The following is a 25,873-nucleotide window of genomic DNA, read 5'->3' on the forward strand; positions in this document are numbered from 1 at the left end:
AAAAAATTGCCGAACCGAACCAAACCCGAACATGCCGCCTGACTTGCAGCACTAATTCGATTAATCTCAGAATCTTTTCATCCATTTCTCAACCTATCATATCATAAGTACAATGTCTTGGACAACCCATATGAAATATGGGCTGTACAGTACATTCCAAGTAAAATGAAACTGATAATTATTGTTGTTTTACCATAATGATGATGATAGGATAAGGAATGACTCATATTTGCAAAGCTCCATGTGGAATTCTGCTATGTTATTTGATGTTTATTGTATGATGCATTTCATACAGGAGTGAATAAAAAAGTTGAAAAAGGGCACCAAATAGCAAATAGTCTTTCTAGATTTCAACAAGAAGGACATTTCCAAGTATTTGATTTCTGCTCTTAAACAAGTGCTAAATGATGGAAAATTAAAAATATATTTTTTGGGGTGCAATTTTTGACTTTTTAACAAGTCTAAATATTTATGTTGTCTCTTTAGGCAATGCAGTAAATTTTTGGTATACAGGAGAGTTTCATTTTAAATTGCCAAGTTGAATAATTCTCTGTAATCCAATTAACCTTGAAAGGCACACAAAGTCAATTCTAATCCTGAATAAAAAAATGAATATTTTACTCCTTCCTCATGTAATAGGTCTTCATCCCAGCAGCGGTATAGGCTGATTAAGATTTACAGAAAGACCATTTGCCGTTTTACTTCAGATTTTCTCTCCAATCTTGATGAAGGTAATATATGAATGACTTTTGCATCAATATTTTTTTCTTAAATTTTTTAATTTCTTTTGCATCAGAGTTAATGCAGTGAAACCCATTACAAATAGTTCTGTATTTTATCAGTGCAAATATAATTTTTTCATCTTCGAAGATGATAGACACTTGTACATGTACTCACATTCTTTTATGCTCTTATTGTTATCAAATTTATATCAGGTTGTAATAATATTCTCATCGCTATGATTGAATGGAGAAATTGAATTTCCATTTTTTATACGCAAATATTTACCAGAAAAGAGCTTTAATGAATTAGAGAAAACATGTTTTTGTTTGAGAAGTAATTATCCTACATGTTTCCTGCCTAAGAGGAGTCGTTCTTGAGTGAGATGCCTAATTGGATTATAGAGGAACGATTACTAGTTGTTGTGCTCCATTCTAGTAATGTAAACCAGAGTTCCCCTTCTCCTTTTGAAATCTGTACATTCCAAAGTGTATTCTTATTTTTACCAACCCGATAGATTATGCTGGTATCCATTAGCAAATATACGTATACATGTTGATGAATATTAGTCTTTTGAAAATATTGTACTTCATATTTCTTTTATGCAATTTGTTTTTCTAGTCTGCAATGAACTTGCTGGAAATTCTTCTGCTAACTCAAGTCGGCATTGTGAAGTACCATTGAATTTCATTCAGTTATGTGTGAACGAGAAGCCCTTGATCTTTGTTGGTTCTGACCCTCCACAAGAGTCTGAAGACACCAACAGCTCTGGCAGCAAAAACTCTATAAGGACTGGACCCTCAGACTTCTATGTAGCTGAGAGTAAGCTTGATTTTTATGAAACCTACATGACATTGTGTCCAAATTTCATATTTTGTATTGGAAAATGACTCTCATACTAGCTTGCAAAAGAGTAGTTGCAGTAACATTTATTCATTTGTTGTTAAAGATTTGAACCTGATTTTGTTTTAATTTGATCTGAAGCACCTTGATCATCTTATTAAGATGGAAAGTGTCCTATATGAGTATTTAAAATATTGTTATTGTTGTTATTATTTTTGTTTTTGTTATTATTATTGTGGTTGTTGTTGTTGTTGCTATTCAATATTGTTATCAATTGTATTAATGTACTGAATCTTGGGTGAACATTTGAATTTGATCCCTAATCAGATTTAGCACCCTTTCAATATCATTTCCCAATTAAAGCATGTAGACTATTAATTGTATGTCTATATTTGATATAGATTAAACATATTGCATTGTAAAATTTTCACCCTCAGGGTAATTATTTGGTTTTTGTTGTACTTTTTAAAGAAGCCCTTTTTTTCATTCTCCTTTTTTTGAAGCTTTGAATAGGTGGCTTCTGTGTCATCTTCTGCAGTTATTGAGTGAGCATGCTTGTCAATCTATACATCAACAAACATCACAGATCATTGTCTCATTGCTCCATCTTATCAAGTTCAAAGAAATCAACACTTTTTATCGCTTCTTCAATGATCTAGCCAGGTTATTAGCAGGTAAGTGCCCTGTTTCATAAGCTACTGTAATTGTGCCATTTAATTGACTGAGAACAAATTTGTGTAATTCAAATTTGTCTTCTGAAACAGGGCAGAACATTCTGCAAGTATTAATATACCTTGCTGCAGGGGGGGGGAGGAGGTGGCTGGTTATGGCTGGTTAACAATGCATGTTTTTTTACAAACTGCATAATTTCGTTGGACACCAGTATCTAGGGATTTGGAGAAAAAAATTCCTGTTCTTAACCATTCAGATATTTTAATAATGCACTTCATAAGAAAAGGAAAACTTGAAATATTTAGTTGTATTATTCACATTAATGGTATTTTCATATTTGTAGGTTGGAAATGGGGATCCTTATGTCCATGTGAGTTGAAATTCTTGAATGTCCCTGATGATGTGATTGTAATGGGTATGTTTTGTGGATTTTATTTCATTCTAGAATTAATGCAGATCAACCATGAGAAGTTTAGTGATGAAGATGATGACTTCCCTGACCCACCGTTTAAAGTTCAACACTTTACTGTGGATGTCAGCAGCTCAGATAATCTTGAGGTGTGATATAGGATAATATATATATTTATTTATATTTACTGTAAGAATCGTGATGTATGATTGGCAAAAAAGGGTCATATTTTTTACTTAACTCATCAATTAGCTAGGATTAAAAAGTTTGATGCACTGTTACAGTGATGCTACTATTTTTTCATTAATTCTCATTAACTATTGTTCTATGAACCACATAGTCAACATGATTGCATCACTTTTTGTAGAGTATGTATGAATTGTGTAAAGATATGTCGCCCTTTGTATTATCTTGGATGAGACATTTTTATTTTGTGTACATAACCAACCTGCCACTTACTGACTTACGGAGTGTTGCAAGAAAATATCCGCTATCAATTGCAATTTTGCAACTGATAGATCAACGTAGCAACTGTAGCAAATCAGATTAAACTTCTTGTTTAAAGGAGCAAATTAGCAATCAATCACTAATTTGAAATTAACTCCAAGATATATGATTGATATAGTTACCAAAAATTGACTTGCTATTGATTGCAAGATTCTTGCACCACCACATTAGCCTTATAATAATAATGAAAAAAAAAATAATGGTGGCTACTTATATAGTGCACAGGTCCACATTTGGTGCTCATGTAGTAGTAGTAGTAAAATGGTATTTTATTGGCAAAAACAACACTGTCATCACAGCCCAAAGGCTGAATTACATGAAGTTTACAATTGTAATGTTACAAATTTGATTACACATTATTTTCACATCTCAATTACTGTACATAATAATATGAAATAACTACATCTTAAGACTAAATACAACTTTTAACAGACTAAGGGTTGAAAGAATGGCATAAAGAAAGAGAGCAAGAGAAAAAGAAAAATAGAAATGAAGGAGAGGGATGAAATATATGGGATGAGAGGAAGGAAAACAAGGAGAGAGAAGAGAGGGAGTGATGTTTAGAAAAGGATAAATCATGGGGTGGAGAATGGCGTATTTTAAAAATGCCCTGCTATTATTGTTGCCCCGGCTAAGCTTGGCAACCGATTAAGGTGCACACAGCTTTTTGAGGAATTACTTCCTGCTGGTACCCATTTACATCAACTGGGTCGAGTGCAGCACACAGTGGATGAATTCCTTGCTGAACGAAATTGTGCCATGGCTAGGATTTTAACCCACAACCCTCTATTTCAAAGTCCGGAGACTAATCCACTGGGTCGCAACACCCCATAATCTCTGCGTTTAGCTGAATCAGTTTCTAATTTCAACAATCAGCTAGATTACAGGTGCATACAACATACAATCACACTTCTTTTATGAATCTGCTTTCAGGAACATCCTGAGTTTAAAATAATCACTTCTCATCCCCGGCACATTGAGATTGGCCATGTCAGCAATTGCTATCTTCTTCAAGTAGCAATCTGGTGAGTACAAAAAGAGGACTGTTTCTGGCAGTCAATGGGGGTATTCTGATTTAATGGTATTTTTATTAAAATTGCAAGGAGTATGTCTCTGTGATTGTCAATATGCCCATCAAATCTGCTTTTCCATATTTGTATGATTTTAATCAAATAAGAGGTGTTTTTCATTCAAAAATACAAGCAAGGATAGTTAGAAAATGATTATTTCAGACATTTCAAGTACATAACTCAAAGTGCAGTCTTATTTTGGCACAATTTTTTTTCAATCTCAAAATTGTATGGTCAGCATTTCTCATGAGAATTTCATATTACTTGCTAGAGTTTTTCATGTTTGTTTTGCACACTTGCTCTTCAAAATTGAGGAACATATCAAATGAAGCTAGTGTTGTGTATGAAAGGAAGTAATGTCAGTTTTAAGAACAAGTATAGGTGCACAGACACGGGACCCTATTTCACACTTATTATTCCAGGCACTGATAAATCAATGTGTACTTAATAGAGAGTTGTTTCACATACATGTATACACATACAGTGATGCTCAAAAGTTAGTGAACCCTACCAGAAAATGAACATATTTAATGTGTTCAAGTTCTGCCATGTTTTGATGTCTAATTGTGAAGTCAGATTATACAATATTTCACATTCGATAAAGTTTGTTTCTCTGGGTTTGCTGAACATTGTAGTTTTGTTGTTACCCATTGATAGCACTCAGCATGAAGGAGTGCATTTTGTGGTGGGGTTCAAATACTATTAAGAAAAACTGTTTACTACTATGGTTAAACCTCTCATTCCACTCCTTTTTTTCTCTGTATGCAGTGATATCCTATGTGAGATGTCTACCGATGTGGAATCGTTCCTATCAAATAACATGCTGTTGCTCTGGACGACGTTGGCATGGCAACTTGAAACTGGACAGCTAGAAATCAAACAGGTAAGTTGGCATTCATTCTATTTCCTTCAGAGGATGTTTTTACATTATAAATGAGTGACCTAGGACTGCCACAAAGCTGTACCACCATTACCCCCCCATCATTTCACACTCAGCTCACTACAGCATATCAATATATTGAATTCATTATGTCCATCATATAGAAGCTTGAATTTAAACCATGGGTTGCTGAATTTTACAATTCTGTCCATGATGATATCTTCCTTGTATTTACAGAATTTCTGAGTAATACTCAATTGTAGCAATAATTCTCAGATAGGTTTTGGAAATTTGAGGGTAGTAAATGCTGATAAGACTTATTCCTCCTATAAATGAGCAATTTCCAGTATATTTACTGCTGCGGCATGAATCTCTATAATCAACAAATGTTGAAGTGTTTCTTTAAGTAGCTTGATCGATGTTATATTTTCTCTACCAATACTCACTCACTCTCCTGTGCCTTCTTTTCATCTCCTACCATAATTGTTCTTTTTTCAGGCTTCCTTGAAAACCCTTGCAATGCTGATCCGCCAAGTTGACTCACCCCCACTGCAGTCCATAGACCATATAGTAGACCTCATGTTCAGTGTTCTAACCTGCTTGCAATCAGGACATGATCTATTCAGGAATTATAAGTAAGTCCAGAAAAAAAGTCTTAAAGCTACTGCATTAAAAGATGCCAATCTTCATGCTTTTGTGTGATTTCATGCCCTTGACAGCTTCTCATGTCAGATTTTTCAGGTTTGGATCATAGGGCATGTATGTGGCTTAAACATATTTGGGCTTTCTTTCAGGACCAGTGAGCAAAACTTCCAGGCATCCCTATCCTGACCATAAGTATGTGCCCACACCATCCACCCATAAAGTGACCTTTGAAGGATATGTGTACTATGTTCAATGTTATTATTTTCTTATTACTCATGATTATTTATAAAAAATTATATTGTTGTATTGCTTAATAGTTTTTCACTTGATTATATATCAAAGAACCTGTCCATAAGGATTGCCCTCATATAAATACCACAATACCTTGTCTCTCTTGAGCTGTTTTATCAAGTTTTCCAATGTTACCCTTTTGAGAATACCAACAATGCTTACATGGTATACCCTTTATATGTTCAAAATGGACATTTTTGTGTGGTTCATTCATTGACTATTCATGAAATGTTAGTATAACTTATTAGAAGGAACATAACACTTCAAACCTGTTATACTACCCTTTTTAATTTTGTGAGATTTTTTGTGTGACATTGCTTCATGTTTTTTTAAAATAATTTTCAGAAGTGTAGATTTACTAGCAGAGAATCTAGCAGCTTGTTTCCAGGAGCTTTTTTCTGAGAACGAAAGAAAGCCCAAATATACAATACCACCTTCAGTGATAGAGATTGTCATGGAAATGCTGTCTTCCAATATTCCCAAATATGGACTGCATGCTTTCAAATCAGGTGAGACTTTTTTATGTTCCTCTTGATTACCATTATCATCATCATCTAGTGATGTATGTTCCTTGAAGGAGGAGGGGGGGGGGAATTATTTTGCATTTCCATTCTCTGCAATCATTGTGGAGATGCAGTGGCCGAGTGGTCTACTCTATCTGACTAGACATGTGAGTACCCTCGTATCTGAGGTTTGATTTCTTGCCACGGCATGTATGCCTGTGAGCAAGGCATCTCATCAGCAATACGCTTTTATCCTACATTCAACTAAATGCAAACACATTCTTGGTAAATCTGTGTACACTTGTTTAAAAAATTCACTATGATACCAATTACCTGATGATATGTTACAGGGGCCGCGGAACCGGGGGGGGGGCTGAGGTGGCTGAAGCCCCCCCCCACTTTTTTCCAAAACCGTGTACAAAAACGTAAAAATGACCATATGATTGTGATTTTTGGTTAGTCAGCCCCCCACTTTTGGCTCAGCCCCCCCCACTTTGAAAACCGTTCCGCGTTCCTGTGTTATATTTTGAGAAATTTGTGTCTGGAATATGAAACATTATTACGGACGGTACCAAAGCTCCCTTGCATATAAAAGAAACAGATTTAGGAATAATGTCGTACACCCTCATCCAGGTTAAATCAAGCCTGTAATATCCAACAGTTACCATAGTAACAGACACCTTTGCTTCTCTGTCACTCAAACCAAAGGAATTCTGTCAGATCTGACAAATGTTGATGTAATGCTCTATTGGTGTCATCACTTGTTCCATGTACCATCAAGGACTAATGATGTATCCTTGTTTGACAAACCCATCTCAATGGTCTTCATTGCAGAATCCCTAAGTACTTCGCTGTGTCACCTCCTGGTCTACATCCAACGTCACATTCCTCCTGGTTATGAGTCTTTAGAGTCTGTGAGAGAGACTAGAATGAAGACGATCACTCGGGCTTTAATACAGCAAATACACATGCTCCAGAATGGACAGGTATGTAACCCCCCTAAAAACACTGGCCTCTTTAAAAAAAAATCATAAATCCAGACTTTGACATATCAGTTGTATTCTTTAGATTGTTATTCATATTCATCAAAATATGTATTATTCCCAATCAAGGTAGACATGAAATTACCGCTTTAGGCATGTTGTTGCAATGGACTGGTTTCCTTCAGTGTGTACCCTAATGATCCTCATTCGGGTGAAACAGAAAAAAAAAGTTGTCCTGTGTGTTTTCTAATGAAAATCATTCTTGAGGAAAATATAAACTGCAATTGATGTGAGGCCATTTATGCATGTTTAGCTTTTAACATGCTTCTGTTGCCAACGGACATCAAATATTGCACCTCACTTCAATTGAGCTGCAATTCATCTGGCATCTTAAAGGGTATTATAAAATGGGATCAAGGATGTAGCCTATAGCAATTCCGTATGATAGTCATCGTGTTCATGCTTTAATTCTACACAACTTCCCAGCCGCGCATTTTGGGTGCATCATTTACCAATAGTGCTTAAAAACTGAGACTGAAATAACCATTCTTTCAAAGAAAGGATGGTGGTAAGGATTTTGATCTGCTTACTTAGGCAAGCATACTATTTATGCTTGTGATGTCATAAAAGAAATTTTTACTGCCGACCTGTTTTAAAAAACAATGCACATTTTAAAATTTGTGATGTTTATGATTAGGCACCTCGGGTATTTGCAATACCATGTAAAAGCACTAGGCGCAAGTGTGTTGTGCTATTGCACAATGCAAATACCCTCAAATATGCTGTATCGCTACAACACACTCATAAATGTGGTGCATTATTATGTACAATCTATGTACCTTTGTGTTCCCCCAGTGTGTGGTTCTGCCCCTGGAGCTAGCCATCCGCTCAGAGCTGAATGCAACACTCCCTAAGGAGTTCGTCACCCATTCTGACCCTGTTGGACCAAAACCTTCGACCAGTGATAGTAACAGAGGAACACATGGTGGTACCGCTGGGGAGATTGTGATAGACCTTACTGATACCAGCAGTGGTGAAGATGTGCCAGAGACGTCAAAGAAAACCAACAAGCTTTCCAGGAGAAAGTCATCTGTAGGACACACTACCATTAAGTAATGGTCTTTCAGTTTTAAAGTTTTTTTTTATGTCTTTGTGTCAGATATTGTGGTATCATCACTGAAATTAAAGTTATTGGATAGTTTTGAAAATGAGACACTTTTCCCATCTTGGGAGAAAGGCAAGCAAAGAGAAACATCCTCCAAAGAACATTTTTGCCATTCTCAAGATTGAAATTTCATACGTAACTCACAATCAGGAGATTAATTCAAAGAGGCCACAACACCTCATAGAGGAAGTTTGGTTGTGGGAATTCTATTAAATGCCCTTACTCAGAAACACTAGTTGTTAGACAAAGTAGGAATTCCTATGTTTTAACTTATTTTGGGCAATAGGAAACACCTATGTGTATACAAAAGTGTACATTCTACTTGATTTTATAATACCTTTTATAGATAAATGGTAGCATTTTTGCATGCAAATTATGACCAGAAATACTTTAATGTTTGAGCTATATTTATTTGATGTTCTATTTGATCGTTCTAAAACTATGCATTTGACATGCAACAGAATTAAGTAAATTTCTAAAGCCATACAAAAAAATTAGCACAGAGTATAATTTGCTGACCTTCCAACCATTTTTAATGTGGAGGATATGCTATGAATTTTGAGTCAATCAGAACCATTGATTTTATAGGATATCCCTAATTCTTATTCATGACTTGATTTAACACCCATACATGAAATGATTTTCTATCTCTTTTTTAGAGCAAAATCATGATTTTAGGATTAACTGATTTCAGATTGGGGGAAAAGTCTGCATTAATGAATTCAGAAATTACATCCTGATACCATCATTTACCCAATCTTTCTATTCAACTGAATTCATACAGAGATGCTGCAGAAGAACCTGATGAAGTTACTCCATGTAGTCCAATGTATGAGAAATCTGGCACTCTACGAGATGTCCTCTACAAATTAGATTCACTGTGTCAGATACATACCACTGATAACAAGGTAGATTTAATTGACTATCGAACCAGATTATCCATGCACAATGCCTATTGGAATGATAGAATTCAGTAGTTGATGGCTTAAACTAATTCTCATTATTTTATCAAGACTAGAGTAATCAGATATTTTGTTAAGTAGCATCCATATTGCTACAATATTGCATCTACTTCCAAAACATTAACTCACTGTTGTAATTGAATAACTACAACCATTTAACCAAACACAATTATTAGGTCCTCTGTTTTTTTGTGATAAAAACTAAATCTTTGATCAATCAATATTTAAAACGGACATGGATGCTTCTCTATTAAAAAGGAAAGCAGGGCTAAAACAAAAACACACAACTATTGTTTTTTCACCTTAAATATGCATAAGTATATTTTAGAAGAATTGATTTAAATTCTTTAAAATCATGCCCATGTTCTCTGCAGAGCTTGTACCATGTCCTGGAGGCGACGAGAACCCTCATGGAAGTTGTGTCAAGAAGCTGCTGCAGATACGGTGAGGACGTCAGAAACCTCACCAACATCCCACCCACAACCAACGCCAAGACCCATTCTACTAAGAAATCACCGAGAGTGGATCAGAGGAATAATGCTGATAGGGGCGGAAGAGACGGATTCTCCTTCAAGAATGCACTGTCAATGTGGATCAGTGTGGAGCTGATGGAGAAGATGTGCGATCTGTGGTTGAGGACATTGCAGATCCTGGCAGGAGCTGGACAGTCTGCTGTGAAGATGGGAGGGGATGGAGACAGGAAGGAGGAGAATGATGAATTCAATCGTCTAGTCCGGTCTTCATATCAGTGTATTTGTACCAGTATTGCAGCTGTGCTCTCACTTTCAGGTAAGGACTGTCATTGCCATTGCTACTTGACTGGTGAAGTTGCAAAATACATATTGATTTTGTTTTCCAATTTTTTCATTAATATTAATTGATTGCAAGCCTTTTTTCTATTGACCATAGACTTTGATTGAACACTCTGACCCCTTATTTTGAGTATCACAGCCTCAACAAGAATTCCAAATTATTTTCAATATCAATACGGATGTTTGTATTATGAAAACAGATGAAATGAAAATTGGATATGAAATTATTTTTAAATACATTACTTGTATGGTTTCCCAAGCAAGAATATATTGGTCCAAATTATTTTTAATATCAATACGGATGTTTGCATTGTGAAAACAGATGAAGTGAAACTGGATATAAAATTCTTGTTAAAGATTTGTATGGTTTCCCAAACAAGAATATATTGGTGCTGTCTTATACAAAGAATGTTATCAATAAAAAGTTACAATCATCTGTTACGTCTTATTTAAATCATGCCATTTTATTGGCCGAGCAATTTTTGTCAGAGAAAAGTAACACTAGTTATTGATAGCAAGTTTGCTGAAACACATTCCTAATTATAAGGTTTGAAAATTGGTTAGATTTTCATGTATATGTTACTGCATTTGTATTTGTTGAGATGATCTGACTAATGCAGGATTTTCTACAGAAACACAGCAGATGTATTCCAGCATTGTTAAAATTTCAGATAGAATATATAAATAGTGACTGGAATGTGTCAAATCTTTCTTTATAGGTGAAGTGAAACTACCAACTGACTTTCTCCATTCTATCACATGGATTGTTTGTTTACCTTGGCTGCCTGTAAGTAAAATGACCACATTTATTTCAACTTTAACTTGTTGCCAGCTTTAAACTCACAAACCCCAAAATTGTATTTTTTGTGATGCCAAATTATGCAGGATTAACTGGATACTATAAAATGATTGTTATTGTATATTTCATAATAATGCCATTTTTCATTTATATGTATTTTGTTTTCTACTATGAAAGAGAACATTCTGGAAAGAGAACATGCCTCTGGTTAATTGTTCACATGCATTCTTTCATTTATGAAATAAACACATGGTTTTCATGTCAAATAATTAAATGGCCAAATTGTTTTATTTTCTACTGATTTTCTCAATGTTTGTCTACTTTGAAATTTCACTTATTATCAGTTTGCTCAATCAGGTAGACTAAATGATATTTGATAAAGTAGGTATTAGACAACTTGAGTAAAGCAAACTGGACATCGTACAGAAAGATAAATGGATTAAATAACAAATAGACTAATATTGATCAGAAAGATTGATTTTAGATGAAATAGAATTAGGCCATATAGATGAGACCAAGTTAACAGTAGACCAAATGGTATTAGACCAAGTGGCAATTTCAGACTAATTAGATGCATTTATTCTTTTTATGCAGATGGAAGCCAATTGGTTAGATCTCAAGATGTTTGGCAAGTCAACAGTGAAGGAAGTAGGAAGTCTGAGCAGTAGACTAGCAGAAAAACTAGGTATCAACTGTTGTTATACTCGTGTGCATGTACTTTGCAAGTTTGCATATTTTCAAAACTAAACAAGACGGAATGCCTTTAGATAGGGGATAAATATCTCTTATATTTATTTCCAATCGCTATTTGTCATTTTCAGCTTTTCGCTTGTATTATTTTGTATTGCTACATGTGTGTTTACCTTAAATGATAATTGTTGTATTAGCCTTTTTTTAAGTTCCACAAATAGTAGAAATACTTGTATGCTATTTTAATTCATTATTCACTAGATGACTTTATCTTGTAATTGTATTTTATTTAATACAGGAGATTTTTCATGAATATTCAGCTAAAATCTCTCATAAATTGTTCATGTCAAATGAAATTTACATCATGTTGATGGACTAAATATTACTTTTACCAATTTAGCAAGATTAGTACCATAAAAAATGCACTACATTGTTTTCTTAAATACTTTTTTTTAGATGATTCTTCAATGCCGCAATGTCTGCCTATTGTTGCTTTACTCTCTAAGGATATTGCCCCAAAATGGAGGATTCATGTTTTCAAGGATTCTATGGTAAATCTTGTATCTTTGTTGTTGATATGTCTCTGATTCATATTACTAGTGATAGTAGATAGAATATATATTTTAGTTTAGTTTTGATTGCCATTGCATTAAAACTGTTCATTTTTTATTAAAGGGGAAGTTCATCTTGACAAAAAGTTTATTGTAAAAATAACAGAAAAAAATAATAAATGATATTGCCAAAGATTTGAGAAAAATCCATCAAAGAATTAAAAAAATATAAGAATGTTAATCATTTAATTTGTGACGTCATATACGAGCAGCATTCCTACACGGTAAATCAATGAAATGTCATTTTCTTAGAAAACCAAAAATGGTTTTTACTGTACCATTTGTATGTCAAAAGACAAATCATTTCACACCCGATCATGATAAGAAAAACAAAAGTCATCAAGAACCATTAACAAAAATGAAATTCATGAATATTATTTTACATAAAATTTTACATATGGGACAGATATGGGACATCACAAATCCATAACTTAAAATTCTAATAAACTTCCTCAAACCTTCACCAATATTTCATATTATTTTTTCTGCTATTTTTACAACAAACTTTTCTTCAGGTTAACATTCCCCTTTAATTAAATAAATTAATCTCTATGTCTGTTCTGTTTTATTTAATTCAGAAAAGATGGAGGAAAAAAATTGAATATGAACGGCAAGATTATTTTACTGCTACCAATCAACATTTTTTTTTTTGAAATTCACTCTTGAAATATCACACTTGTTGGTTGTATCGTCTATTTCATTTGCTTCCTGTAATCTACATCACTGGTATACAAAATTTCTTGTCGATTACATACAGTATTAATCAAAACTAAATTTTGTTTAATTTTAACCTTGTGATTTTTTTTTATTTATGTTTAGAAAGGTGGGAAAGGTATATAACATATTTCATGAAGATGAGGAATGCAATTTTAGACTATTTGCCATACTCTGTGAGCTGTTTATAGTAATAATTTGATAAATAGGGATTAGGGTTTTATTGAATTTTGTTTTGATTTTTCAGACGAGCAGTAAGGAGGATATCCAGATTGCAGCAATTCAATCACTTCCTCTCCTTCTCTTCAACTTGACACCAACCTATTATACACTCATACAAGAGCATCTACAGTGAGTACTTATTACTTCAATTTATTTAGCCCCCCTCCCCTCAAAAAAAGGGTAAATTGTCAAATCATGGTTTTTTGTTGAAGGCTTAGGCCATATAAATGTATGTTTGATTTATCAGCCTCTTGGAGATGAGACTATTGGAAATAGATAGGGGATGATGAGTGAAATGGTTTGTTTTATTGTTAAACAATTAATTAAACAAGTCTTTTAAATGCTAGGAATATAACTCTCAGACAATTCTTATTACCTTTAGTAAATCTAATGTGTGTAAATGTAAATATAATTGTTAGATATTATTATCCCTTAACATTCAATAATGTGGAACTTATATCATTTCATTGATTACATGGTACATACAGTAAAGTTTCATGTTGATGAAGCACAGAATATCAAATGAAAGAAATAACCAAGGAGCTAAAAGGAACTAAGGGATTTACTTTAAGTAAATCCCTTTTTTGGGTGCAATCTTTATTCTCAGGAAAGAAGTGTTATTTGAAGTTGAATTTCCTGATTTTTCAGTTAAGTTCATAATGTGATGTATGAGCCTTGAGCATACTCTTTTAGAAGGAAAATGCATAACATATTCAAGAATATTATAATTATTTTTCACATTCTCTTCCTTTTAAAGCCCCCTATACAAATGTGAATCTGAATCTGTTACAAGTTGTTTAGCTGAGATGATGGGAAAGCTATGTTGTGTACTAGCTACTGGATGTACAATCTGGAGGTATGAGGATCTCAAAATAATTCTTCTTTGTAGCAATGAAGATTATCTTTATATATTTCATGTTTTTAGCTACTTTTCAAGACACCTACATTTGTAATGTCCTTTGTTGGTATTTTCAATATCTAGTGTTGTAGTTTTTTTACTTTGCAATGTTTAATGAAAAATAGTTTTGAATTGAATATTAGTGTAACTAGTGTAACTAAATATCCTTTGAAGAAAAATCCAAGTAAAATTCTATATTTTAAATTGATTAAGCATTAAATTGAAAAACCTACATGTACCACACACCACATGGCCAGAATAAAATGTCATGATATGAACAATGCAAATCATACCATCTGAATTTTTATATTACTGTTCAAGTACTTGATTTAAACTCTGTGGCCCGTATTCCGAACTCTGGTTTAACTTAGACCATGGTCTAACTCTGCACTAAAATTATGGGACGCCATATGTATCAAAATTTTTATCAAGTGGTATGTTTCTTATGTTTACTGTGCTCTTTTCTGATTCATCGATGGTGAAGACAATAATTTATTCATACTTCCTAGACTATTGAGAATGATTTGAGAGCCAAATGAGCTGAAATATGATATCTCTGCTGTTAGTGATTTATTTAACAATTGGCTATCCATGCTTAAACCACAACTTTAAACCCGAGTTTAAGTTGAACCCTACCTCAGAATATGGCCTGGGCATTTGCAAGCATCCTACATCATTTGTGGAACTTCTAAATTTTAAGAATTTGGTTTTATACTTATCACAAAATGTGTCTCTGAGCCTCATATTTTTGTTACTGCGGTACAGAAGAAAAACCACACTGATATGATATAATTCTCCTGCATGAGTGTAGCTCTTTCAAATGCATTGAATTTATTGACAAATACATATTTTTTTTCTTTTCTTCCAGAGAGCTTGACAAGGAGCAAATACCTTTGCACCAAGCATTGCACCTCAGGTGTACCACCTGTAGCCCATGCCACCGCAAAGAGGGACCCATAGCTGACAAGATGCCCCATTCAGTGGAACCAACCATTCTAGATGCTTCAATCATCTCTCCATTCATGGTGATGTTACAAAAAGGAGTCAAAACCAAGCTAGGTACGTACATTTGACATTTAGTTTTCTTTTAAGATAAATGAGGATAGAGGATTTTTTCTACCTTAAAATATGCTAATTAAAAGATAAGACTATATCTCGTAATGCTTAATACTTACCAGATTCTTGCTTGCGATGCACGTAATGTTAACAGTGTTAACGGAGTGGAAAACGTGTTAAACACTTTTTCCACACTGTGGAGAACATTCCAGTACCAGTTTTCAAGCTCAGATGCTCAAAGTGCTATATTCATCTGAAGTCTGCATATTCCTTCTAATTTTGCCAGATTACATTTCACATTTTTAGGGCCATTTTCTTAAACTTTGAGTAAGGATTTTTTTTTTTTTTTTACATTTTGGATGAATTGTCATTTGCATTATTAGACTACATGTACTGCTAAGCATTGTAAGGCCCCCATTCCACAGAGGGGAGACCTTTGAACGACCTTTGAAAGATCAAACAGGTTTCATGGTCTTACAGCAGTCTTTCAGAGGTCTTGCTTTCCGTGGAATGGGGGTTTAAGGGAGTAAGTAACTACACATAGAGTAAGAGGCACAAAATGTACAGAAAGCTGGTTCTTGTTACATAAAACTTGTCATCAGTAGCAACTTAATAGGCAAAGAAATTAATCTTTATTCTCTAAACTTGTAAGACAAAGAAATCCAATATTTTATTCACCACCTGTCCAGGTTTGATTCACAGTTTAAGACAGGTGCTGTCACATTTAGATCTGAAGTTCACCAACTCTGCTGTGACGGGAATACTCAATGCTTATCTCACACTAGTAGTGGATGAAGATCATCTAGTCAGACAATTGTTTAGGTATGACTATATTTTTCTATTATTGTGATTAAAAAAATTGCAGGTTCTTTAAATTTGCACTGCTCTAAACAACATTACTGATTTCATTCCATCAAAGATCAAGAGTCAAAGATTTGACTAATAATGTTCCAAGTGATTGGTGATATATTTTTAAATGTATGATTAGAATTTTTAAGGGTTGGCGGATTTAAATCACGTTGATTTAAATCGTGATTTAAATCGCGATTTAAATCACCATGATTTTTTAAAAAAAATCATTGATTTAAATCACTTCCATTGAAAAATGTACAAATCATGGACAAAGTATTTGTTCAATGCAGTTTTAATTCTTCAAGTCAACTGAAAAACTTTGAATTAACTTTATATCAATAAAAGATCAACAAAGTCTTCATATCTACTTAAAACAAATTAATAAAATCAGGTAATTCCTTAAAAACTACAGATGTATGTTGTCAATAGGTAGGGGAAGGCGGGGTAAGTTGTGACAGTTTTTGCTTTTTGCATGTTAGAATTGATATGATTAATAATCTTGTTGAAATAAGTTCCTTGCCTTGAAATTTAATTCTACTGAAATATTTTCCACCTATATATAACTTTCTATCCCCACACTGAAAGTCATCGTGACCTTTGAAAAAAACGATGTCAAATGGCTCAACTTGCCCCATATATGGGGTAAGTTTGAGCCACCTTCTGGGTTAAGTTGAGCCACAAAAACTATGTACAAAATGTATGAGGGGAGAACCAGCATGTCAATTTTTTGTTTAAAGTCTTTTCACTTGCTAATTCCCTATAAATACTAACATCCTTTAAAAGGAAAAGAGCAGTCATGTAAATTTGTTCCTTTCAGCCAGCATTTCAATCGATTTTTATGGTTTGTTTGTTTTTGAAGATACATTACCATAGGAATTACCATGGCTCAACTTGCCCCATGCTGTTTGGCACAACTTACCCCAGTCCGAACTTAGTGCGATAATTTTGTATCCACACATTAATTATGCATCCATCATATAAAAGACTATGACATGAATGAAGATCCATACCTGGACTACTAATGTTGTTATCATATCTTTATTATATTTAAAGACATGTGTGTTTATAAAGCACTTATCTATTTCACACTCTTTTTTACTTTTTTGGCTGAAATTCATATTTTTCCCTCTAAAAAACTACTTTTTGTTTCAAAGTTGGAAACAATGTGGTGGGGTTAGGGGTTATGCTATGGGTCATCAATACATGACACCACCACAATGTCTGACTCATTCATTATTGGCCTGGGGCTGGTGGCTCAACTTGCCCCTATGCTCAACTTACCCCGCCTTCCCCTACTCATTTTTTGTAAATTATGTCGAGTTTTTCTTCTGAAATTTTACATTCTTTGTCAGTTATTATTAGTCAATTTCTTTCTTAACATAAAGTTTTCACATAATCCAAAGACTTTTCAGAGAGCAGTTTGTAAAAAAAAAATATATAATATATAAAAGTCAATGAGAAAGGTTTGTTGGCAGTTTTCCAGTTTTGATCCTTCGCCTACACATAACTACTTCTGTCATGTAAAATAAAAAAAATGATACCTGCATGTAATCAACATATTTAACATGCCTCTTATTTCGTATTGTTACATTTATCATACGTTTGATGTTATAAATAACATAATTATAAAAATCACATTAACATAATGTAGTACAGTCATAATTTGACTGTTGAGAAAAGCTTTCTCTTATAAACCTTTTAAGTCACTGCAGCCCATTTTATGTTCAGTGCTACAAATAATGGAAGTTTTGTATCTGCATGTAATAATGGAAAGAGCTCTATAACAACAATTTGAAAAACTCAGAATAAACATTTAACACTGCATTTTAATGTTAAGATGCAGGTACTTCAGTTACAATCATTGGCAGTTGTAAGCTGTGTCTCATTTAAAATAAAATACTTCTTTTTGTAATACATATGTTGTAATTTAAGCAGTTTTGCAGTTTTTATCCTTTAAGTTAAAAGTAAGTAGATTTTTTTTCATACTTCATGGATCAAACAGATTTTTTTGTAGAGAATATGGGAATAAAAATTGTAGATTAATGTAAAAAAATCACAGTAACAGAATGTAGTATAGTCACCCTTTGACTAAGCTATCTCCTATATTGTTCTCCAAAACTGAGAGTTTTGCATCTATATCTGTAGCAAGAGAAGAGCTTTTTATCAAAAAGATCCTAAACATATACAGTTGTAGTCTCTCTTTGACTATTGTAAAGCTGTGACTAATTGAAAAAATCATTGATTTGAATTATTTCTCTTACAATATACATGAATACTAGTGATTGGCAAAGGGTTTGTTGGCAGTTTTGATAAGGGATTTTTTCTCTTGGATTTTTTAAATATTTGAATGAAAAATCCCAGAGGGGAATTTTCTCTACTCACTGGGAATTCCCTATGGAATATTCCTTCATAGGCCTATGTATGATAGAATTAAGTTCAGATACATGATTCCTCAAATTTATTTTTAATTGTCCATTTTTACTGGATTTTAATTACAAAATATGTGGTTAAGAACAATATTAGGGGTGAAATGTATAACATCAATATTGATGTCATTGTAAGAGTAAGGGGGGGGGGAATAATTACCCTTTTTTTCGAAGGAACTTTTAAAAAATCAAAAAATTAAAAAAATCTGATTTAAATAAAAAAAATCTGATATAAATCAAATAAATCCGATTTTTTTTATTTAAAAAAAAAAATAAAAAAAATTGCCAACCCTGGATTTGTATAAGTTTAATACATTTTTGTCTCATTTGTTAAATGTCAAAATCACCCATTAGTTATTTTAGTAAGTGCAATATCTGATTATTTTTTGCATCCATGATTGATTAATTGTTGCTTTGTGTCTTTTGATCAATTTACTATGATTTCTATGGCTTTACCAATGCCTGCGATCAGAAAGGCAAACTTGATCACTGTGACCCTTTGGTCTCTCTTCCTGAACTAACTTATTTGGGGTTTGTATGTAGGCTATTACACCAGGGTTTCCCACTTGTATTGTACAAATATTGCGTGGGGTCTTAACGTGACAAACAACACCAACAAAAAGTAGATATGCATAAATTTATGACATCTTGGAAATTTTGCTTATTTTCACAGAACAGTTATATGCCTATCTTGTTGGTATGCAAATGAGGGAGCTTATGACCCACTCACTATTCCTTTTGCATTTTATTGTATGGAATATGAAATAAATTATCTTGATTTTGTCCTCATTATAATGTGAAACAAGGTTTGATTCCTCATATAATATGTGGCATTGCCAATGTGAATTGATGAAGAGTCTCCTTAATGTAAAATTCAAATATGGTGTAATTCATACAATAAAATATTAAAGCAATGGTGAGTGAGTGACATCATCGACTCTTTTATTTGAATATCACAGTGTTGAGCATAAAACTGTTTTGAGAAAATAAGCAAAACATTATGTCATAACATGCACCTTGTTTTACAACTGATTTTGATGAAATGTACAGCTTTATGCTTGCTTGATTTAACTCTGTTTTAGTCATCTCCACTTTTTGTTGGTTTGAATTATCCTTAATATGCAGAGGTGTTAACTCAATTCTACACTCCATTCCTAGTGTTGCTTCCCATTTACTTTGTTGAAATCTACCCTTTTTTCTCACATGTTTCTTTCAGTCGTAACATCAAGTACCTGGTTGGTAACGGTGACCAATGCAGTGATCTGAACATTCAGGCAGTGATCTCTCAACTCAAGTTAGCCTTTCTATCTGGTAAATCATCAGGGAATGGACGTTTACAGGAGACAGTGGTCAGCTCTATTGGAGAGCTGGGCAAGTGAGTGACCAACCATCTGTTGTTTGCTAATCATTGTGTGTGATTAATTTGGTTTATGAGTTATGAGAATTTCATCAATTTATTATCATTCTGTCAATTTCAATCACTTTAACAAAGCAGGTTGGGATCATATCATCAACATTTGTATGTGACACATTTGTCAGATCTGACAACCTTTGTTGATTGAGAAGTGCAGGTGTCTGACTGTTACTATGGTAACTTTTGGATAATGACAACCTTTCTCAGTGCTACCAGCTTTCAGATTCCCAGTTTGCAGGTTCATTTAAACAACATTCCCAAACTCAAAGGCCTGAATTCACAAAGGCGGTTTTTAAAACCATCGGTTGAACCCATGGTTTATGCAGATTTCCTGTATAAATTACGCTTATTTACCACGTATATTAAAAATTGTCCAATGCTAATGCACACACTGCGTCAGATTGATGCCTGTTGCCATTGTTATCCAGGCTATTTTATTCACGTTTTTAATTAATGAGTCTACTCTTCAAACAGTGGACACATAAATAAAATAGTGCATTTAAACCACCCTTGTGAATTCAGGACTTAGTGTTTCGGTCACATTTCAAAGTCAGAAATAAAGATTATTTTTGTTTTATCCATTAACTATATCCCTATGTAATTAAGTGTATTGGTTGATTCCATTTAGGGTTGCTGAAGGAGAGTTACTCATGGTAACCATCGTAAGTCTGTTGGAAAGTTTGCTGTCTACTGTCACTATGGTCAATTCAATTGCTTATATTGAGGTAATTTATTCAATTTATTTTCTTCTGGATTTTGAATTGTAAACCTGCATCTCCTTTAAACTAACAGGCCACATACTGGAATGTATATGCTACATGTTTTAGTGGAAAGACATTTTCCATGCAAATATTTTTTTTATTTTGTACTAGTTGGGTTAAATTTGCAAATTTTGCATAAGAAAACAGTAACATTGGAAATAAGCAGTAAACTTTGTGATGCACGAAAGGTGGACAATAGCAAGTGTCCAATACAACTGAAGAAAGCTACAAGTAGTATCCAGGCCCAGTTTTATGAAACTTAATTTGTGGCAAGTTATACATGGTACCGTAATAAGCTCCCAAAATAGTGCCATTTAATTGGCCAAGAGCCTAATAATCTGAGTATTTTTAACGTATACTAAACTGCAAAGAAATTGTATAAGATACATGTATGGATGAGCCCCTCTGATAGCAATTTTTCTTCATTTGTGATTGATGTAAAAAAAAATCTGTTCTTTTATTCATAGCTTCACGCCATAGCTGACGCCAAGGGAAAGACCATGGCGGCCATCTTGACTCAGTTCAAACAGCCTGTATGTAAGTTTTTGGTAGAGGCCATGCATGATGCTGTCCAGTCCCCTTCACAGAACCAGTCTGAGAGTCCGGATCAGGACAAGGACCCTTGTCTGGACATCATCACCAAGTTTGCGAATGCATTTGGCTTCAAAGAATTGGAGGCATTCTATGAGGTAAGAGAGAAGAGGAATAGTTACCTAGGAGAGAAAGAGTTACCATCAAACTCAACTCAAAGTATTAATTTTAAATTTATTTTAAACTTTCAATAGTGCCGATCTAGGAGTGTTTGCATTTTAATACAGTTTTTCTATTTTCAATGAGACCTAGGAAAGGTAGAAAGTTTAATTTGAAAATATTTACCATTATAGTACTTAGGAGGACTGCTTTGTAATGCCTGTTACAGTGACAAATGCTAGAAATTGCAGACCAACGTCATGTAATGTATATTTAAGACAAAGTTGTATGTAACAGTGTACAACACAAAGCAAACGTTGCAGGTTACTCATTTGATATTTCTTATTGCAAGTTAACATTTTTCGTTTATTCATTATCAAATAGCGTACTTTGGAGTTTCTATTACCTCACATTGTTAGTAAAGCTAGTGCCGAGGCAAGTGTCTTACTCAAAGCCATGGCTAGAACATTGAAAATGGTAAGTATATCCAAAATAACAGAAAGTTATTGCCTTGTAATAGTATAAAACATTCATTTTGCTCCATAAACTTACAAATGTACAGAGGTCGGTGATACATGTAGGCAGCAAATTTATTGAAAATTTTGAATATTCACATGACAAGTTACTGCTAAATTCATCAGCGAATAAATATTGACAAGAATTAACTGTGTAAAAATTGTAGGTAGTCAATTTATTGTGTCTTCTAATCCCAGCTTCCAATTCCCCAATTTGTGTCACCAGGGCCCAGTAAACAAAAGTTAGCAATAAATCACAACTTTTGAAAGAACAATTCTTATTGGTTTCTAGTCAGTTGACTGAGCAAAACTTGCATGCAGTGATGATCTTGATAGGCCATTTCATTTAGCCATTAATCGCTAACCTTTATGGGGCCCAGGTCATGTCAATAGAAGTCTATCCTATTTATTTGATATGTACAGTAAACAGTGTTACACTGTTTTTCGTTATGATAGCCAAGGTTGTTCACTGTCTTAAGCATGAGTTCATCCCCAACTTATTTAGTGTATTAGTACACCGTCCCTTAAATGGAAGTATTGAATTATGTTTTGCTATTAAACAGAGTCACAGAGAGATGTTGGTTGAGAACTTCAAGTTCATATTCTCCTACTTGGTGAGGACACAAGGCAAGACTGAGCTAGAGAAAGCATTACATTACATTCAGGTAAATACCACTTTCAGGTATTCTCCTTAATTAAGCCATGGTTTCAATGAGTTATATTTGGATTGCCAAATGTTATTGAAATTTCTGAAAAGTGAAGTTTGTTTTATTTATACTTGTGTTACTAAAAATACCCGGGTAGTTTATAAGTGGTAGTGTCAAATGCTCATTTGGTGAAAAAGTTTTCTCGTCATTCATGTGATTCTACTCCGATGAGTGCATGTCGAGAAGCTTAAGTATGTCAATTTTTTAAGGCTATTTTACAATTGTTATTATCATCACCCAAAATTGTCTTAGAATGATGAATGAGTGAGAGAGAACCATTATGTATCTGTTGATCCTATAATATATTTTTTTATAATTATTTCTGTGCTTATAGTGGAAACCATTTTTCCTGATATGGAAAATTAATAATTAATCTTACACTTATTGAAATGTGAGATAACAAGTAACAACTCCATTGAATGTAAGAATTGTTACAGTGGAAACAGTTCTCATAGTTGGCTTGTCATAGCTAAACAACTTTTTTTAACAAGATATAATTTTATACAATTTACTGAACTTATACTTCTATTTATTTAGAAAAAAAGGGAAATTGATTGAATTTCCATATTGGTTGATTGATCCAAATGATCCAAATTCTAGATGTAATTCATGTATCAGTTTCTTCTAAGATATGGAAATAATGTATTCATCATATTTCTTTGGGTGACAATTGGTTAATGACCCCATTGCTAGCAAAGTCATGTTCAGGCCAGCTCTGAGTTTCCTCTCTTCATATTGAATGTCAGGGATTTTATTAAATATGGTAGTGTATGAACGATGTGTATACTGTTAACTCACTTCTTTCAATAATTATTTGATGTACAGAGTGAGACTGAGATTGAACTAGGGAGCCTGCTGAGGATGGATTATCAAAGTCTTCATAATGAACTTCTCTTGCATCTTAGTCATAATTATTCACAGGTGAGTCTTATGGAGCATTACAAGAAACTTTCGTTCGCTTGTATATCAGGCAAGTCCCCAAAATAAGTTTGATGGCATGTTGCAAGAAAGCTTGAGATACAATTAAACAAAATCAACCACAAATTACAAAGTACTTATTCTTGATTTATTCACTTACATTTTATTTGGAATTAAATGTTGTTTTCTTGCATCTTTTGATTTGAATTTGAATGATTACAGGACATAGTAAGGGAAAAATGTCTTGAAAGATTGAGAGGTACCCTGTCCTAGTGTGTATCAGCAATAGAGTTTTAGATGAAGTGGAAGTAATCTATCTCACAAAGTAACCAATAATAGACAATTCTTTTAGGATCTTTTGATAGAAGCAGGTGCACATTATACATGTTCATTTAGTTGTTTGAATTTCCCACAGCAAGAAGATATTTACATGTGTGCTTACAAATTTGGCCTTAAAAGATTATGTCTCGCATTTATATTCTCATTGTATTTCAACATAACAGTTCCATTCTGATATGACTAAAATTAGTTCTTGGTCTGCTTATTGTTAAAACCACATTCAAAAAAATGTTTGTTACAGGTGTTCAGTGGCCTTGCAATGCTAGCATCCCGTGATGACGGATACAAGGGACCTCGTCCTATCACACACCCATCAGATATGGCTGACTTCCTACAACCGAGGCTACTAGGAATCCTAGCATTCTTTGATTCTCAGCTTCTTAACAGTAGGATACCCATACAAGACAAGAAACAGGTGAAGATTTGATAGGGAGAAGAGAAGTTATATGGTTTTACACTATTTGGTATACTTCTTAGATGGTCTCATCCAATTCAGTTCATTGTTCTCAAAGCTAATTGCAGTTTTATCCAATCATTATGTGGTCGATTTCTCATATAAGATATTGTTGTTTTGTCTTAAGATCAAATAGTCTATTTGAGGATCTGCAATCTTGTAAATAATGATATCACTGCTATGATAATGAATGATTAGAATATTGATGGTGATTATGACTACAATGATGATGATGATGATGATGGTAATGATGATGATGATGGTGGTGATGATGACGATAGTTATGACAGTAATAATGATGATGGTGGTGGGGATGATGATGATGATGATGATAATGATAAAGAGGATGATGAAAATTAGATAATCTGCTAATCTGCTTTGTTGATATCTTTGTATCTACAGGCATTGGAAAGTCTTGTATGTATCATGAAGCTGATGGGACCTAAGCATATCACAGGTGTTAGAGTCAAGGTCATGACGACACTCAAGATTGGTCTACGTTACAAGGAACATGGCTTCCCAGCACTATCATGCAAGGCATGGGACTGCTTTATTCATAGGTAAGATATTTTTTTGATACCCTTTCATACATGATACTAGTAGAACAAAGAGGCAAACAGTCGGACATCCATTTGGGCAATCGATCAATCAACCAATATAAATCAATCAGACAATCAATTATTATTCAGGCAATCAATTATTCATTCATTCATTTCTTCATTCAGCCAGCCAGCCGTCCGTCCGTCCGTCAATCAATCAATCAATCAGTCAGTCAGTCAATCAAATCAATCAATCTGTTTTTCATTGGTTAATTAATTGCTTTAAGACATCTGCTTATTTATCATTGGATATTTGGATATATCTCGATAGTGTTTGTGTCTCATCTTGGGATATGATGGTCAGTCAGGAGGATATTTTTCTCCTTCCTTTATGTCAAGGGTGTCAATCAATAATCAATTATTCATTTGGTTATTTGATCAATCAATTATTTCATCAAACAATTAGGCAATAAATCATTTGTTAATTAGGTCATTGATTGCTAACTATTTTTTGTATTGACAGTGTTGATGCATCATCTCTTGGTCCAATGTTAAGTCAGGTGATTGTCACCCTATTACCACTCCTCAATCAACTACCTCAGCAAGTCAGTACTATCATACACACTCTCATCATAGATAACAGGTAAGACTTAATCATTTTTAGAAACCCCTTTTTTTCATCTACATGTGTGTGCATTTTTTTGGGCAGAGTCTAGTGGTGTCATGAGCCAACTATTTGAGGGAGGCTAGATATGGTGTTTTGAGTATAATTAATAAAAATTTGCAAGCAAGCAAGCAAAATTTTA

General features: G+C 33.7%; 1 protein-coding gene across 1 annotated transcript in view; it reads left to right on the top strand.

Annotated features, from left to right (window-relative positions):
• LOC121416052 (serine/threonine-protein kinase ATR-like) overlaps positions 1-25,873 on the top strand; it is a 59,525-nt gene that overhangs the window by 4,319 nt on the left and 29,333 nt on the right. Inside the window, exons 3-30 of the mRNA XM_041609493.1 lie at positions 640-731; positions 1,342-1,542; positions 2,067-2,237; positions 2,681-2,793; positions 4,085-4,176; positions 4,990-5,104; positions 5,600-5,736; positions 6,383-6,546; positions 7,375-7,526; positions 8,379-8,635; positions 9,473-9,596; positions 10,025-10,439; positions 11,182-11,249; positions 11,856-11,946; positions 12,408-12,502; positions 13,524-13,627; positions 14,256-14,354; positions 15,265-15,455; positions 16,142-16,274; positions 19,947-20,105; positions 20,773-20,869; positions 21,373-21,594; positions 21,980-22,072; positions 22,674-22,775; positions 23,643-23,738; positions 24,316-24,489; positions 24,931-25,088; positions 25,591-25,710. Coding sequence (XP_041465427.1) covers positions 640-731; positions 1,342-1,542; positions 2,067-2,237; positions 2,681-2,793; positions 4,085-4,176; positions 4,990-5,104; positions 5,600-5,736; positions 6,383-6,546; positions 7,375-7,526; positions 8,379-8,635; positions 9,473-9,596; positions 10,025-10,439; positions 11,182-11,249; positions 11,856-11,946; positions 12,408-12,502; positions 13,524-13,627; positions 14,256-14,354; positions 15,265-15,455; positions 16,142-16,274; positions 19,947-20,105; positions 20,773-20,869; positions 21,373-21,594; positions 21,980-22,072; positions 22,674-22,775; positions 23,643-23,738; positions 24,316-24,489; positions 24,931-25,088; positions 25,591-25,710 — 4,035 coding nt within the window. The remainder of the gene's footprint in view (positions 1-639; positions 732-1,341; positions 1,543-2,066; positions 2,238-2,680; positions 2,794-4,084; positions 4,177-4,989; positions 5,105-5,599; positions 5,737-6,382; positions 6,547-7,374; positions 7,527-8,378; positions 8,636-9,472; positions 9,597-10,024; positions 10,440-11,181; positions 11,250-11,855; positions 11,947-12,407; positions 12,503-13,523; positions 13,628-14,255; positions 14,355-15,264; positions 15,456-16,141; positions 16,275-19,946; positions 20,106-20,772; positions 20,870-21,372; positions 21,595-21,979; positions 22,073-22,673; positions 22,776-23,642; positions 23,739-24,315; positions 24,490-24,930; positions 25,089-25,590; positions 25,711-25,873) is intronic.

Source organism: Lytechinus variegatus, chromosome 5 (assembly GCF_018143015.1).
Source record: "Lytechinus variegatus isolate NC3 chromosome 5, Lvar_3.0, whole genome shotgun sequence".
Taxonomy (NCBI): Eukaryota; Metazoa; Echinodermata; class Echinoidea; order Temnopleuroida; family Toxopneustidae; genus Lytechinus; species Lytechinus variegatus.